Consider the following 14,979-nt stretch of genomic DNA (forward strand, 5'->3'; position numbering starts at 1 on the left):
ACCACACAAAATAGTCATTGCAATCACAGTCATACAAAGACGTCGACAAAATTGTAACTATTGGAATTTAACACTATCAAAAATTTCATTAGGTTAAAATTTCTATTATAACATGACAAATTGCAAAAATATCAATAACGCATCACCTATACTAAAAATTGTAAATTTTCCGATACATAACACCTACCAAAAATTTATATTACACTACTTGGATTTTCATGAAATTTTGATACGAGGGAATTTTAGAATTAAAGAAATGTATGAAACTGTTAGGTATAATCGGAGGATGACAAATTAAATCCTCTTTTATGAGGTCTCTCAAAATTAAAATGTAATGAAAATAAAGACCAAGGCTAAGATCAATAATTCTATTTCTTCGACATAATAAATGTGTTAATACAATACGTGACATTACGTAAACTACCAAAAATCGAGATTGTTGTGTTGCTAATGACATACGACAACACAAGGTTTGCTTCAACACACATCGGGTCCAAATCCTACAAACCCATTAGTTCCATCAACAGAAACCTGAATCCCTTCTTGCTGAATATTCCCTATAATAGAAACCCCCGAACCCGAAGGAGCAAACGCGAAACAGAAAGTCCCAACATCATCAGCCGGAATCAAAAAATTCCTCGCCGGAAACGTCAACACTTGACCACCCGAAAAATAAAACGACACTGTCGGAACCCGAACCGTCACAAAACCATTTAAATCATAACACGTGTCAAAAATAGAAACCCCACTAGCACGTGGCAAATTTGTCGTCTGACCAATAAACGCATCCCGAAAAGCATTGTAAGCAACAGTAGGTAACCTGGTAACGGCTGTACCGGTATCCATAACAACTCCTCCGGTTCCTAAATCGGTTAACTGAAAAATTTCTTCTGATATTGGAACCTTAATGCCTCCAACAGCAAGACCTGTGAGGGAGACATAGTAGAAGCTTGGGTAGAATGGGTTATGAATGAGAGGGACCCACATGGCTCCGACAGGCATTGCTTGACGTCCGAACTCGAGAGAACCGGATGTTCCGGTTCCTCGAGATGTGAGACAGTATCCAAAGACTCTGTCGGTTTGGGCTCCTAGCTGGCCCACGAATGACATAGGCCCACCTCCAAGGCCCAACAAGCCCGCCGCTCCAACAAACATTCCCTCATTCCAATGTCCACATCCGATTGCTGTCTCCTGGATAACAGTTCGCCCAACTGTTATCGTCTCAAGAGCAAGTGTCCCTATATTATTATAAATAAGTTAAATCAGTTCAGTTGAATAACTCTACATAAATAAATATCTTATCGTAACAGTGAATAAAAAATGAAAAGTGTTTTGAATTTTTCTAGAAAGTGAAGTCAAAAAAGTAAAAAAAAAAGTGAGGATTGTTGTCTGGTACTGTATTCATACTGTACAGAGTACATACCTTTGGTATACGATCCGTCACCGTATGCGACTTGATATCCGCACCTCCCTTTACGGCAAGCAGCATCGTCTTCAAGCTGATTACAAACGGAGGAGGAACACGAAACACCGATGAAGGAAGCAGAAGTGGCAGGGTTGAATATAGGATCAGATTGGTTGTAACATTGGTCACAAGGTTGACATTGAATCCAGACTATGTCGCTGCCTGAATCGATTACCATGTATTGATAAATAGGAGGACTACCGATTCCTATTCTAACGAAGTATTCTCCACTTCCGGATTCTGTACCTGAAAGTACATCAGATCCAAAGCTAGCTTCTGTTGCTGTTGTTGTTTGTTCTGTGTTTTTGTTGAGACGGTTAAGGAGGAAGGTTACTCTTTTAATGTCTCGTTTGATTCGTGAGTTGAAACGGGTTTTATGGTTGTTGTTGGTTGTGGGGTTTATGAGGTTTATGTGGTCTCTGTGAAATAGTTTTGTTTTCCATTGAGGTTGCTGTTCTTGTTGTTGTTTGTGTTGGGAATGATGGTTTGGTTGCTTGGGTGGTTTTAGTTTTGTTTCTATGATTGCTTTTTCTACATTGAGATGTTGGAAGTGGGAATGTGGTGGTGGTGATGGAATTGGAGAGGAAATGGAAGTGGTTAGGGTTAGAAGCAGGATTAGGGTGAATGAGTTTAGGAGCATTGTTGTGGTGAAGTGTGAGGAAGATAATGATTGACTAAAGAGGGATGTGTCCTGTGACTGACATAGGGGAAACGGTTCTTTCCGAATTCAGCGACTTTTGTGGAAGAAAAATCATTCATAACTTTAGTGCTTATTTATGTGTTTTTTTTATAAAATAAAATGATAAAAGAGAAATGATTAAAAAAAAAGCATAGACACTAAGTTGTGTTACAATCTTCCACTGTTTAAATAAATTTTGTAATTTTACAAAATGTTTTCATTGCATTATAACATGATGTTTTGTTTTAGACTTATAACATTAATTTTTGAAACAATACCAATATAACAAGATGTTTTGTTTTATACTTATAACATTAATTTTTGAAACAATACCAATTAAGCTTTCTTTTATTAAGCGACTACATGAACAAATTATATATAATGTTCTTAAAAAAAATTATGTTTGATTCAATTAGTTAATTTCAAGATTTTTAAAAAAGTTTTTCTTATAATTTTTTTTAGATCTTCTTGTACTTTTAATTATTTGGCTTTTCTCCATTTAATCTAGGTTTCTTTTAATAAAATTTACAAATATTCTATTTATATACCTAAACTATCTGTACGGGTCAAAAAATTCATGTGTATGTGGTATCTCTACAAGAATAGAGGATATTTAGATGCCTTAATAGGTTTATGATAGTTAGGGCTTGTTCACGGCAGAAAGAGACCCTGTATGGTGGTATCTATGACGTTTATGGTGGTATGAGATGTCAACTCACGTGAGGTGATAGACTCTATATATTATGAGATATGTGGTTAAGTTAGGATCTGCCTCATACCCTCAAAGGGTCATATATTAATAAAGGTTCTTGGGTCTAGGTTTAGGAAACCCTAAGAAATGATAACTACTCCCCCTTGAATGGAGGGGTCTGCTGATCAACTTTTTTCTAGGGAGTCGTTGTAATATCCCATGTCCTCTTAAACACTTTATTCGTTGTCAGTTGGAACAAATTAGGCTCCTATATACTCTATTTGTTGTCAGTTGAGGCAAATAGAATAATTAGTGAACTCAGTTGAGCATAATTCTTACTCAATTCAATTGACCTTTATTAATAAGTAAAGAAAGTAGATTTTGGTAACATTAATGAATTGTCAATTACTCTCTAGAAGAAATGTCTCTTTTTAGATATTTTCTCTCTTTTCCTCTAACCAACCATTATCTGGTTAGAAGTAACAAAAGGTAAAAAAGGAGATATTTGGTAAAGAAAAACAAGAAGAAGAGAAAGAGAGAAAGAAAAAAGAAAAGAAGAAGTGAAGAAAAAGAGAGAGACTTTGGAAGAGGGAGAATCAACTTGATTCATCAAGAATCATCCATAACTTTCATCATCTTCTTGATTCAAGGTGGGTTCCTAGTTAGACATACCTATGGTGGGGAAAATCCATGAATGAGAAACTAGGGTTTGCATGTTTTGCTATGATCATGAAATTTGTGTTATTATATGATATGTTCTTGTTATTTTTCATGCTTGCTTATGCTAATCCATGATATTTGGTGTTGTTGATGCAATATAACGCTATGTGATGATGTATATTTGCTTATATATTTTCATGTTATGTTTTGTTAATGGTTTTGTTCTGGCTTTCTCGCTAGGCGAGGGAACAACTCGCTAAGAGAGCGTATCAGTTCCCATGCAGAAGTTGTTATACAACTCTCGCTAGACGAGGACATGTCTTGCTAAGCGAGATGGATGATTTTTTTTGGAAGAAATGACATTCTGGAATTCTTCACTTGGGCCTCGCTAGGCGATAACTCACTTGGACGCCTCGTTGGGAGCTCGCCAAGTGAAGAAGGGAAAATTTCGAATTTTGAGCTTATTGCCTCGTCTCGCTTGGAGCTCAAGCTCGCCTTGAGCTCGCTAAGCGAGAGTTGTAATGCATTGAAAGAAGACTAGTGTTCCTGTTTCCACCATAAAACGGGAACCGTGACTCCGGTTAATGCGAGGTTGAATGGGTTGGAAAACTAGTCCAATGCTCTACCTTTTGGTAAAAGAAACCATGCTTACGTTCCAAATATTGCTTGAATAATGATAATGAAATATGATGTGTGTTTCATGTATCATGTTGTGATGTGTATGTGTATAAATTGCATGGTTAATGTTTGGAACTTGAAATTTAATACACACATAAGAGAAGGAAAGGTACTAAGTCCCTGGAAGAGGAGTCGTAATTAGTACAATCCTAGTGAAGTATTAATTCAACTGAATGGAATTATAGTTAGTTATACAAACTAAATTCCAATCGGAATGGGTCGTAATTAGAAGTGGTAGGTCATCTACTAAATCCAAATGCGTTGGGTCGTAATTAGTAGTGTGCTAGCTGAAGCTAGCGGAAATATATCCGAACGTATCGCACGCTCGAACATACAACAGAGTCGCCATCGGAATTTATTTATTCCCTAAGGAAAGGGAAAACATCGATAAAACTCGGGGGAAAGAGATATACTGGGTAAGGAAGTCAGTTATGCAAGGGGAATGTATTAGCATCCCTAACATCCATGGTACTCCATGGGAACCATTTTGATTGTTCTCGCTCGAATAGGTGATGTCTAGAGATTACTCACAAAATAATAGGGGAAAAGAAAGAGAAATATATAAAGTGTTCGGTGAGGATTGGAGCCCTCATGTCTACGTATCCTCATAGTGAAATGAGGAATTCAGAGTTCATGGAACTAGTGGTGGGAGATGAAAAGAATTGTGATAACAAGTATGGTCTAAACCAAAGAATTGTGTGTTTGAACTCCAACAAGGGGAGAAAATATGAACTAAAGAGTAAACTGGTATGAACCAACAAGTGAGGGCCTACAACACGGTATCACTGTATTGGAACAACCGAAAAAGAAAGGAATTAAGTGTTTGGTTTCATAGCATAAACATCTCTTGGGTCACAAGGAGATACAAGATGGAGTTCAAAGGGATATTATATTTTGCTCAAAGAATAGGGTATATCACATGAAGTGAATGAAGGTAGTATATGAATGTATCATGGAGATGAATGGAATGAAGTGACTAAAGTCAGCAAAATGAAGGTTTGGTAATAGTGACTGAAGAGGTATAGTTTGAAACCAAAGGTCAGATATACGTTGGAATCCATAAGAGAAATGGAATTTGTACCATAGAGGAAAGGTGGAACGAACCATAAGTGAAGGCCTACAACACGGTATCACTGTATGGTTGAGCTGAAAAAGAAGGAATTAAATGTCTGGGGATGATCCAAACAACTCTAGGCACAAATGCGGATTGGTCACTATATGGTCCTAAAAGGGTATATATGGATATCCAAAGAAAATTGTATTTCGGTTTCAAAGAAATAGCATGTCACTAGGTGAATGGTTTATGATCGAAGGTAGATAATGGATCATGAAAGATATAAATGGTACCCCAAGGCGGAAAGAATAATAATAAATAAGTATGCTCGTGGAGGATTCGAACCCTCATGCCTACGTATTCTCATCGTGCAATGAGAAAATCAGAGCAATCATTGATCAACCTACTACGACTGAAACAAAAGGGAACGAGATTGGTTTTCTAGGGTACACTACCCTTCTAGGATGAAAAGGAGTGTCAAGGTTCACAACCTTTTAGGCGAGGTATCACTACTAGAGTTTACAACTAATGATGTCAAAGAATTGAAATGCCAAGGTTTATCACCTTACAGGGTGAGGAGAACCAGATGCCAGAGTCCATGACTCTCAGGGATGAGAATTGAATTGGGTATCCAAGGTTTATCACCTTATAGGGTAAAGAGAAATATGTGCCAGAGTCCATGACTCTCAAGGCGAAGAACAAATGTCAAGGTTCATCACCTTACAAGGCAAGGAACGAGTACAAGAGTCCATGACTCTTAGGGCAAAGCACTGGATTGGATATCCAAGGTTTATCACCTTACAAGGCAAAGAGAAACATATGCCAGAGTCCATGAATCTCAAGGCGAAGATCAAATCGAATAGCCAAGGTTTAACACCCCACAAGGTAAAGAGAGTTAGATGCCAGAGTCCATGACGCTCAGGGCAAAGCATTGGATTGGATAACCAAGGTTTATCACCTTACAAGGTAAAGAGAAACATATTCCAGAGTCCATGAATCTCAAGGAAAAGATCAAGCCGAATAGCCAAGGTTTAACACCTCACAAGGCAAAGAAAGTTATATGCCAGAGTCCATGACTCTCAGGGCAAAGAATTGAATTGGATAGCCAAGGTTTAACACCTTTCAAGGCAAGTTCCAAGGTTTATCACCTTATAGGGAAATGAATTGATTGAAATAGGGTGTACAATAACAAGTTTCCAATAACAAAACATGTTCCATTATTGGAATGTTGAAAGCTTGATACTTGCTTGAAGAAGAAGACTTGTCAATTGTATGATTCAAATTGCACTAAAGTCTATGAACAAAGGCGAATACCTTGAGCAACTGGGTCATTCGTCCCGTACCCAAGGATATTCTAGACAAGGATATAAATTCTCCACTCTTATCATTCTTTGTTTCTTAAGGCTCATAGCATGCAACTCAAATCAAAATTAACAAGTTGTTGGTAGGAGATCCTGCATGTTGAACTTATTGATGTAACACCATTTGTTGTAGAAGAAGACTTGACAATCATGTAATTTAAATTGTGATAAAGTTTATGAATAAAGGTGAATACGATGAGCAACGAGCCAAACGTCCTGCACCCAAAGATATCCAAAATGAGGGTAGGATTTCTCTAGTCTCATCCCTTCTCTATTGCTTAAGGGTCGTGGCACACACTTTGAATTATGATCGACAAATGTTGATACCTTTGCAGTACTTGAGAAGTAGTCAACTTTGCTAGCTATGCTTGATTTGATGTTGACTTGAAGTCTCGATATTACATTTGAACCTTGAGGTCTTGAGCTCCTAAGATTCAACATATCCACATTAGCTTGAGCACAAGGGACTTGTCCTATCAAGTGATTAAGGGTCTTTTGATCACTTGAACAAAATGGAGAATGAACACATATCAAAGGATTTGGTTGATCAAAGTGAACTTTGATAAACTCAATCAATGGGCATGAAAACAATTGAATTATATACACAACAAAACCTAATGAATTAAATTAAGGCAATGCTAATTGATTCTAAAAAATACCCTAAAACTAAGTGAGCATGCGATTTACTGGTCATATTGAATATTTTTTTCCAGGAAAACAAGCAAATAAATCAAGAAATAACCTAACTTACAAGTTATGAGTTAAAGGATGAAAGTAAGACTACAATCTTAACCTTGAATTAATTTTCAAATTATGCTCTAAAAACTTCTAGTAATTAAAACTTAGATCTAACTTTAGTGAAAATAATGACAATTATATTTAACTATCTGAAATGAGACAATGTTTCTTTTAAAAGAGAAGACATATTTAAAAAAATGGCATACCTCATTTAATCGTGTCGGTATTTTGCAACTTATGCAAGTGAAGTAGTTCAAAAATGATGATCAATAAGTCCTACTAGTGAAGCTTGTTATTTCACTGTTTTATTTAATTTAATCCATAAAAAACACAAATGAATTCTAAGAAAAACCATAGAAATTGCAAATGTATGACCCCGCTCCGTTTTCCAATCATGTCTTAATACATATGGCTAAAATATATGTCTTAAATATTACAGTAATTATATAATAATATACATATATAAAATAAAATAGTTAGTAACAAAATTTGAGAAGAAAAAGAATAAAACATTATGTTGAGCAAAATTAGAACAAAACATAACCGTAACACACAGTAAGAAAAAAGAAAGTACTAGTTTTAAATAAATTTTCGGTAACGAGCAACGTAATCGAATTTGAAAAGTTAATATATCGTTGAAATCAAAATTTTACAAAGAAGTCAAATATATATGCAAATTACAAAGCTACGAATTATACCGAAAAAGTAGTAGAAGTGGACGGAAATTTCGATTAAAGAATGCGCCGATTCGACTAAAATATGCATCGGAACAAAAAAACTAATTATATATTCATGATCTGCGTGAAAAATTGATTCAAATGGTATATTTACATGTAATTAACGATTAAGAATTGAAAAAACACTATTTTCAAGTTTATGAATTTCATGCCAAAATAAGTGATTTTCTAATAAGCAAATCCAAAACAGTAGCTTAAATCAATTAACCAACATCCAATAATTTATGACAATGGTGTGGAAGAGATGAAGGATTACCGACGAAGCGAAGATTTTCTCCGGTTAGCGTTGAAAATCGGAGCACCGAAAAGAAACATAAAATACTTCAAGAATAAGCTCCATTAATCCAATTAACTTCCAAGATTTGTTAACTATTCTTGATGATGAATGAATGTAGAAGATGAATCATAAATGTAGAATATTGATGAATAATCTTGAATTGATGAATCTTAGACGATAATTGTTGATAAATCTTGATAAACTTTAGATGATGATCGTTGTAGAAATTGTTGATGAATGATTTTTGATGATAGTGCTTGAATTATTGATTGATAATTGTTGATGATAATATATGAATTGTTGAGGGCTAAATTTCACCATTTTAGAACTTCAATGTGAAATTCTAAATGGTGATGAAGATGAACTTTAGTGAGGGTGAGGGAGAAGATAAATATTGAGAGAGAAAGTGAGAGAGAATAAAAGAAAAATGGTGGAAAAATAATGGTTAATTGTGAATTTTCTAAGTTAGGTTAGTAATATTAGCTAAAACCAAAATTATGAGAAATAATATGTTTATATAGAATTGGTAGGTGAATGATCACCCATGGATTGTGATCCAAGTAATTGGTTTTATAAATTATTAGAAATTTATTTAAGCTCAAATTGCGGATCACCAATTTCAACCATAAGATTAATAGTTAAGAGTGACTAGGATTGAGTGAAAAAAATGAAAGTTAAGATTTGTGTTTGTTTGGAAATTTTGTATTAGTTTTGAAGTTATGATAGTTAAGGGTAATTAGGTAAATGGATGGTTTGTGAAAAAATAGGTAGTTAAGGGTAGTTAGAGACCAATGATATTAGAGTTTAGAAAAAGTACCACGCTAGGATGTAAGGCAAAAAGTCACTAGGAATTAACTTGAATTTTAATGCCTTTGCCTTGATTTTTCTACCACTTTTTGCTTGAATTTTGAGTGTCTTAACCCATGATTTTTAGTACTTTCGAGAAGTGATCTTTTCCAATAAATGAATAAAAATTTCCTTTTATTCCAACTTTGCCCTTTCCTTTGAATCCAAGCAAATCTCCGAATTAATTGATGATCGTTTCAATCTCTCATGATAACCGTGAATCTCAAATAAAGAGATGATCCACACCATAAGTAATACGGGAAATAAACCTGAATAAATACCAAATAATATTCACCTAAAAAATTCACTTAAACCGATTAAATCCATTATCATCGAACCTTTGACATAAATTTGCTACCATATGTAAATGTCGATGAATGCATGATCAAATAGAAACAAAGTATGCAAATGAACAAAATCATAAGTTAGGAATTGAATAAAAAAAGTAGAGAAAATTTTGGAGTATGACACTAGCTACACCTGCTAAATTCCAATCGCAACGGTTATAATTAGTAGTGGTAGAGCATGCACTAAATCCAACTGAACGAGATCGTAATTATTACTGGGACTAAGTTCCTATCGGAAGGATTATAAATGATACGAGTATCTTGCTTCTATTCAGACCTGTAAAGATATATTGATACTAGTAAGAGTATCATAAATGATGTAACTTAATTTAACATACCAATTGATTAAGTTGTATGTTGTTGTTCGTCTGGGGAATAATGGTTTGGTTGCTTTGGTGGTTTTAGTTTTGTTTCTATGATTGTTTTTTCTACATTGAGATGATGGAAGTGGGAATGTGGTGATGGTAATGGAATTGGAGAGGAAATGGAAGTGGTTAGTGTTAGAAGTAGGATTAGGGTGAATGAGTTTAGAAGCATTATTATGGAGAAGTGTGAGGAAGATAATGATCGACTAAAGAGGAATGTTCTTGTGACTGACATAGGGGAAACAGTTCTTTTCGAATTCAACGAATTTTTTGGAAGATAATTCATTCATAACTTTAGTGCATTTTTATGTGTATTTTTTTATTTAAATAAAATGATTAAAAAAAGCATAGACACTCACGTGTATTACAATTAGAGGTGTTCAAATAGAACCGGGCCAATAAAAAACCATAAATTATACTAAACAAATCGAAATTGCAAAAAAGTGCATTTGATTTTGATGTGTTTGAGCATTTTTTTTAACAAAATCGTGCGGTTCGGTTTGATTTGCATTTTATATATTACAAACCGAACGAAAGCAAATCAAACTGCATTACATTACCGTTCAAATTTCACTTATCTCACATTCAACCCAAAACTCAAACCTATTATGCCTTAGTCTGACCATTACGAACAATTTTCTCTTACTCACACTTAGATATCAGTTTTGGCCTTCTCAAATTCCTCATATTAGTATCACACCTTCTTCACACTTTCTTTGCCATGTATATCTCTCACCTCTTCTACTCTAATCTCTCATATCTTATATTCTTTCTTTTTATGCTTCTCATTTTTATGCTATTGTTCTCTCTTCCAATTACGTTTTTCATCACACTTTTCTTCTATAACCTCACATCTATTATATTATTTCTTTTCTATTTTCTCTAATCTATCATCCCCACTGTTTTTCTATTTCATTATAATATTTTTGATATTGTTATATGCTACATTTTATGTTTTTTATTCCATTTTTGTCTAATATGATTTTTGTATATTTAATGGAATATTTTTGTTCAAATATGACGAGTTTTGTTTTTATTTAGTAATGCATGAATGACTAAACACAAAGTTATTTTGTTGTTTATATGTGTATATATTACTCAATAAAAATATTATAAAAAACCGAACCAACCCAAACCATATTAGTTGTTTGGTTTGGTTAGATTTTATTTCAAAAAGCCAACCGAACCAAACTGAACTGCACGCTTTTTTCTCTTGCAGTTCAAATAACTTTTAGCATCAAAACCGTCTAAATCGCATCGCGAACACCCTTAGTTACACTCTTCCACTATTTAAATAAATTTTATAATTTTACAAATGTTTCCATCACACTATAACATGATGTTTGTTTTAGAATTATTAATTTTTGAAACAATAGTAATATAACATGATTTTTTATTTTACACTTATAACATTAATTTTCGAGAAAATTATATTATAATATTCTTAAAAATATATTATGTTTAATCCAATTTGTTAATTCAAGATTTTTAAAAAAGTTTCTCTTATAATTTTTTTAGATCCTCTTATATCTCTAATTATTTGACTTTTTCCATATAATTTACGCTTCTTTCAATAACATTTAAAAATATTCTATTTTTACACTCAAACGGTTTGTACCGGTGTTTGCCATGAAAATTGGTAAACAATTGCTCGTCTTCCAAATCAAAGATATTTTGGTTACTCACAGGATCAACCAGATTGATCCTAGGACAAATGTTATTGTAAAAATTATATCTGGAAAATGATGAACACTTTGATAACATTCATGTTTGAAGATTGTTCGTTTAAAAGATTTTTAAAGAGATAAATTGAAGAATGTAAAGGAAAGTATAATAAAGGTGCTTGCAAATAACTTGCAATGGAAGATAAATTATGGAAAAAGTATAAATAAACTTTAATTGAAATATAGAAAATGGTGTTATCAAACGTACATTCTCAATGACACTCTTTTTTCAATACACTAGATACTTTGAGTAATTTTGTGTATTTGTACAACAGTTGAACACACAGAAATCCTAACAGTAAGACCCCTATATATACTAAGTCTAAATAACCCTTACCAACGGTTTTTCTCCCAGGAAATGACACATCGCACTCGACATGTCTTCAATCTATTATAATGTTCCACGCGTCTTTTCTTAAAACTGGATAAGGACTAAATACAATTATCCCTCTTTTATTCAAATTCAAACATTTGTGTTAAACGCAACCTTAAGGTTGCCTCAGTCGAATTATCATTCTAAACTTAGAAGTGTTTCTAAGTCTCATACAACAATTCCCTCTTACGCAAGGATCACTTTGACTGGATTTCTCAAACAATGTTTGTATGTCGAAGTACAGAGCATCTTCAAAGATATTTTTCTTTCGCTCATTGAATCAAGCTTGACGTCGAAACTTCCAGCTAACAAATTTCCCCCCAAAAATGTATATTTCGACGTAATGAATAAAAGGGCATTTTTTGAAAATCCAATTCAACGTTACAAACTGTTCACCTGCTATGACGTCACAGTTATGATGACAACTTTTACAAAACGTCTCTTCAAAACCCACATGAGAATCTTTATGCAATCATCACGCCTCCTAGCCCCTAAGAGATTGTGTATAGCCTTTAACTGCCACCGTTCATCATGGTTACTCCAACTGACACACGTCCCACTTTCTTTTCAACCATTAATGTTTGACAAAAACCGCTTCCACTTCAGTAGCTTATAAATAGGTATACTCAATATTTTCCAACTTTTTCCTCATTCTGAACTTCCTCAAAAACAATTTCTTCCATTCTTCATCTTCCTCAAACAAAAACCCATTTTGCTTCTTCTTTCAGTCTTTCTGCAACAATGGCATCATCCATAAAAATTACCAAAGAATCAACAGAGAACACAAAAGACTCTAAGAAATCTCCATGTCTTCCTCTTGCTGACAAGATATTAGGCCCAAATACTATAGGTAATCAACAATATGTACCTGAGCCTCTTACTGAAAAACAAAGAAGAATTTTCCAGTCACATGTATTGATCTCTATCTCTATTTCTGGCAAAACTCATGTTATGTTAGGACCATTATCAAATCCAAATGTTGACTATAGTAATCTCAAGGAGTTTTTCCCTACCTACCATAGGTACAAAACCATAACTTGTGCAAAAAAACCTAAGGTTAGCGATGAAATCCATACTGAGGAAAACCCTAACCCAGTTAACAAAGGTAACCCTTCGACTGACGAACCCATTAATCTAACATACATGAATAATGGTTTTAGGGTATTTTGATCATGCCTTTTATTTAGGGATCCCTCTGATTATCTAGGTTGGTTAGAAAAGATAGAGAATACAAAATCTCAAGTTTGGAAAGAAATGGGTATATTCGACTTGATATAGCTGTCAAAAGTAGGACCTGGCTATTGCCAAACCATGTTAGTTTCCTCCCTATACTTTTGGGATAACACTTACCACACTTTTCACTTCCTTTGTGTAATGATGATGCCCACACTTTTTAATATAGATGCCATCACTGGGCTTAAACCCACTGGTGAAACTTACAATCCAGACTTTATGTCTAAAGACACCATTGGTTTCGACACCTCTAGAGTTGCTTTTACCATACACATATCCTACTATCATGACCAGGACATTGACGAAGTCTCTGACACATAGCACATTGCTTTCCTTGCTCTGTGGTTGTCCCGTTGCGTATTTTGCTCGAAGTCCCTTTAGGCAGCGAAGAAATACCTTACACTGGCTAACCAACTTCACGTTGGATGCAACGCTTGTCTCAACAAAATGATTTTGGATAACCTTTACGAATCTCTGGGCGAAGGTGTGACTGCTCTTAAAAGTATTTAGACGAAAGGGAACTTATTACTTTTTGGTCCATTATGGCTGCTACAATTATGGTTGAATTCCAGTTTTGAAGCATACCTTCCAATTCATAACCCCATCGACACAGATGCTGACGGAGTAAGGAACATGTATGGACATGTTAACTCCAAGTGATGAAGGAATAAACCTTCAACAAAACTTCACCAACTATGTGATGATGTTCTCTAAACGTTATAATTTCACTCCAACCATGGCTCCTTTCGCCTCAAGAATGTACGACCCTGAATGGTTCACGAGGAAATTCCCTTCTCCGTCGAAAGACAAAGAGGCTGAATCAATTGCTATCTAGGAAGAATTTTTTACTCCCAGGGTATTCTCTCTTAGGCTTAACCATTCGAAAAGCCAAGTCACCCTCATAGCTTACCAACCAAATCTTATCGCACGACAATTTGGCCTTATTCAAATCCTACCAGAACCTCCTAATGCCAAGAAAAATTCCCTCATTCTTTATAATGAAATCCACACCAAGGCTGCCAGCAGCAGTAAAATAGCTCAATATGTTAGCCAGACACAACTCACTCTAGTTGCATTCAAACTTTACTTCCTTTGTACCCATGAATTCGACACATGGTGGCACGATTACTACTCTGAAGAATTTTTTATTGTCTCTGCATTCAACCAACACCTCACCAAAGCTTTCACCTCTGTGCAGGAGAAGGTCAAGAAAGGTACTTCGACTCACATCAAAGAGATCAAAGCATTTCAAACGTACTTTGGAATTGCCTATAGACCTAATGATCTTAGTCGAACTGTCTGCGAAGCAGCAGTCACTTTGAAATAAAAATTCATCAAGAAAATGGAGTTTTTAAAACTTCCTTCATATGTTAAACCTGAACAACGGTACAAAACAACTTTTAATATGTATCTTCCCAAATTCCCACGACGGCCAAATGATAAATTTGGTGTGGCTTTTAGACCTCCATTTCCAGACTAGTTCGTCTGCGGGGATTTTGTAAAAATCCTTCGACATGAATCTCAGAAAAAGGCCACTTGGGTGGTTTCGGCTAAGCATAACTTGGACAGTTTCAAAAGGCAACTTCATATTGGCATAGAAGACGTTCACATAGAGTCTGAAATATATGAAGATGTGGAATGAGAGATTTTTTCTTCTCAATTCTTCTCTTAATTCTTCACTTTTCTTTATCTTGCAATAATGTGGTTCTTTCCAGTTGTAAAAAATCTGCCCAAGAAATTTGCCTCCACAT

General features: G+C 34.6%; 1 protein-coding gene across 1 annotated transcript; it reads right to left on the minus strand.

Moving 5' to 3' along the window:
• Positions 1-354: 354 nt before the first annotated feature.
• On the minus strand, positions 355-2,244 carry LOC127094370 (protein ASPARTIC PROTEASE IN GUARD CELL 2). Its single transcript, XM_051033210.1, has 2 exons — positions 1,424-2,244; positions 355-1,238 (listed from the first exon to the last, which is right to left on the minus strand). Exons 1-2 carry the CDS (start codon positions 2,103-2,105, stop codon positions 478-480), a joined length of 1,443 nt encoding a protein of 480 aa, XP_050889167.1. The 5' UTR covers positions 2,106-2,244; the 3' UTR covers positions 355-477.
• Positions 2,245-14,979: the final 12,735 nt, after the last annotated feature.

This window comes from Lathyrus oleraceus, chromosome 6 (genome assembly GCF_024323335.1).
Source record: "Lathyrus oleraceus cultivar Zhongwan6 chromosome 6, CAAS_Psat_ZW6_1.0, whole genome shotgun sequence".
Taxonomy (NCBI): Eukaryota; Viridiplantae; Streptophyta; class Magnoliopsida; order Fabales; family Fabaceae; genus Lathyrus; species Lathyrus oleraceus.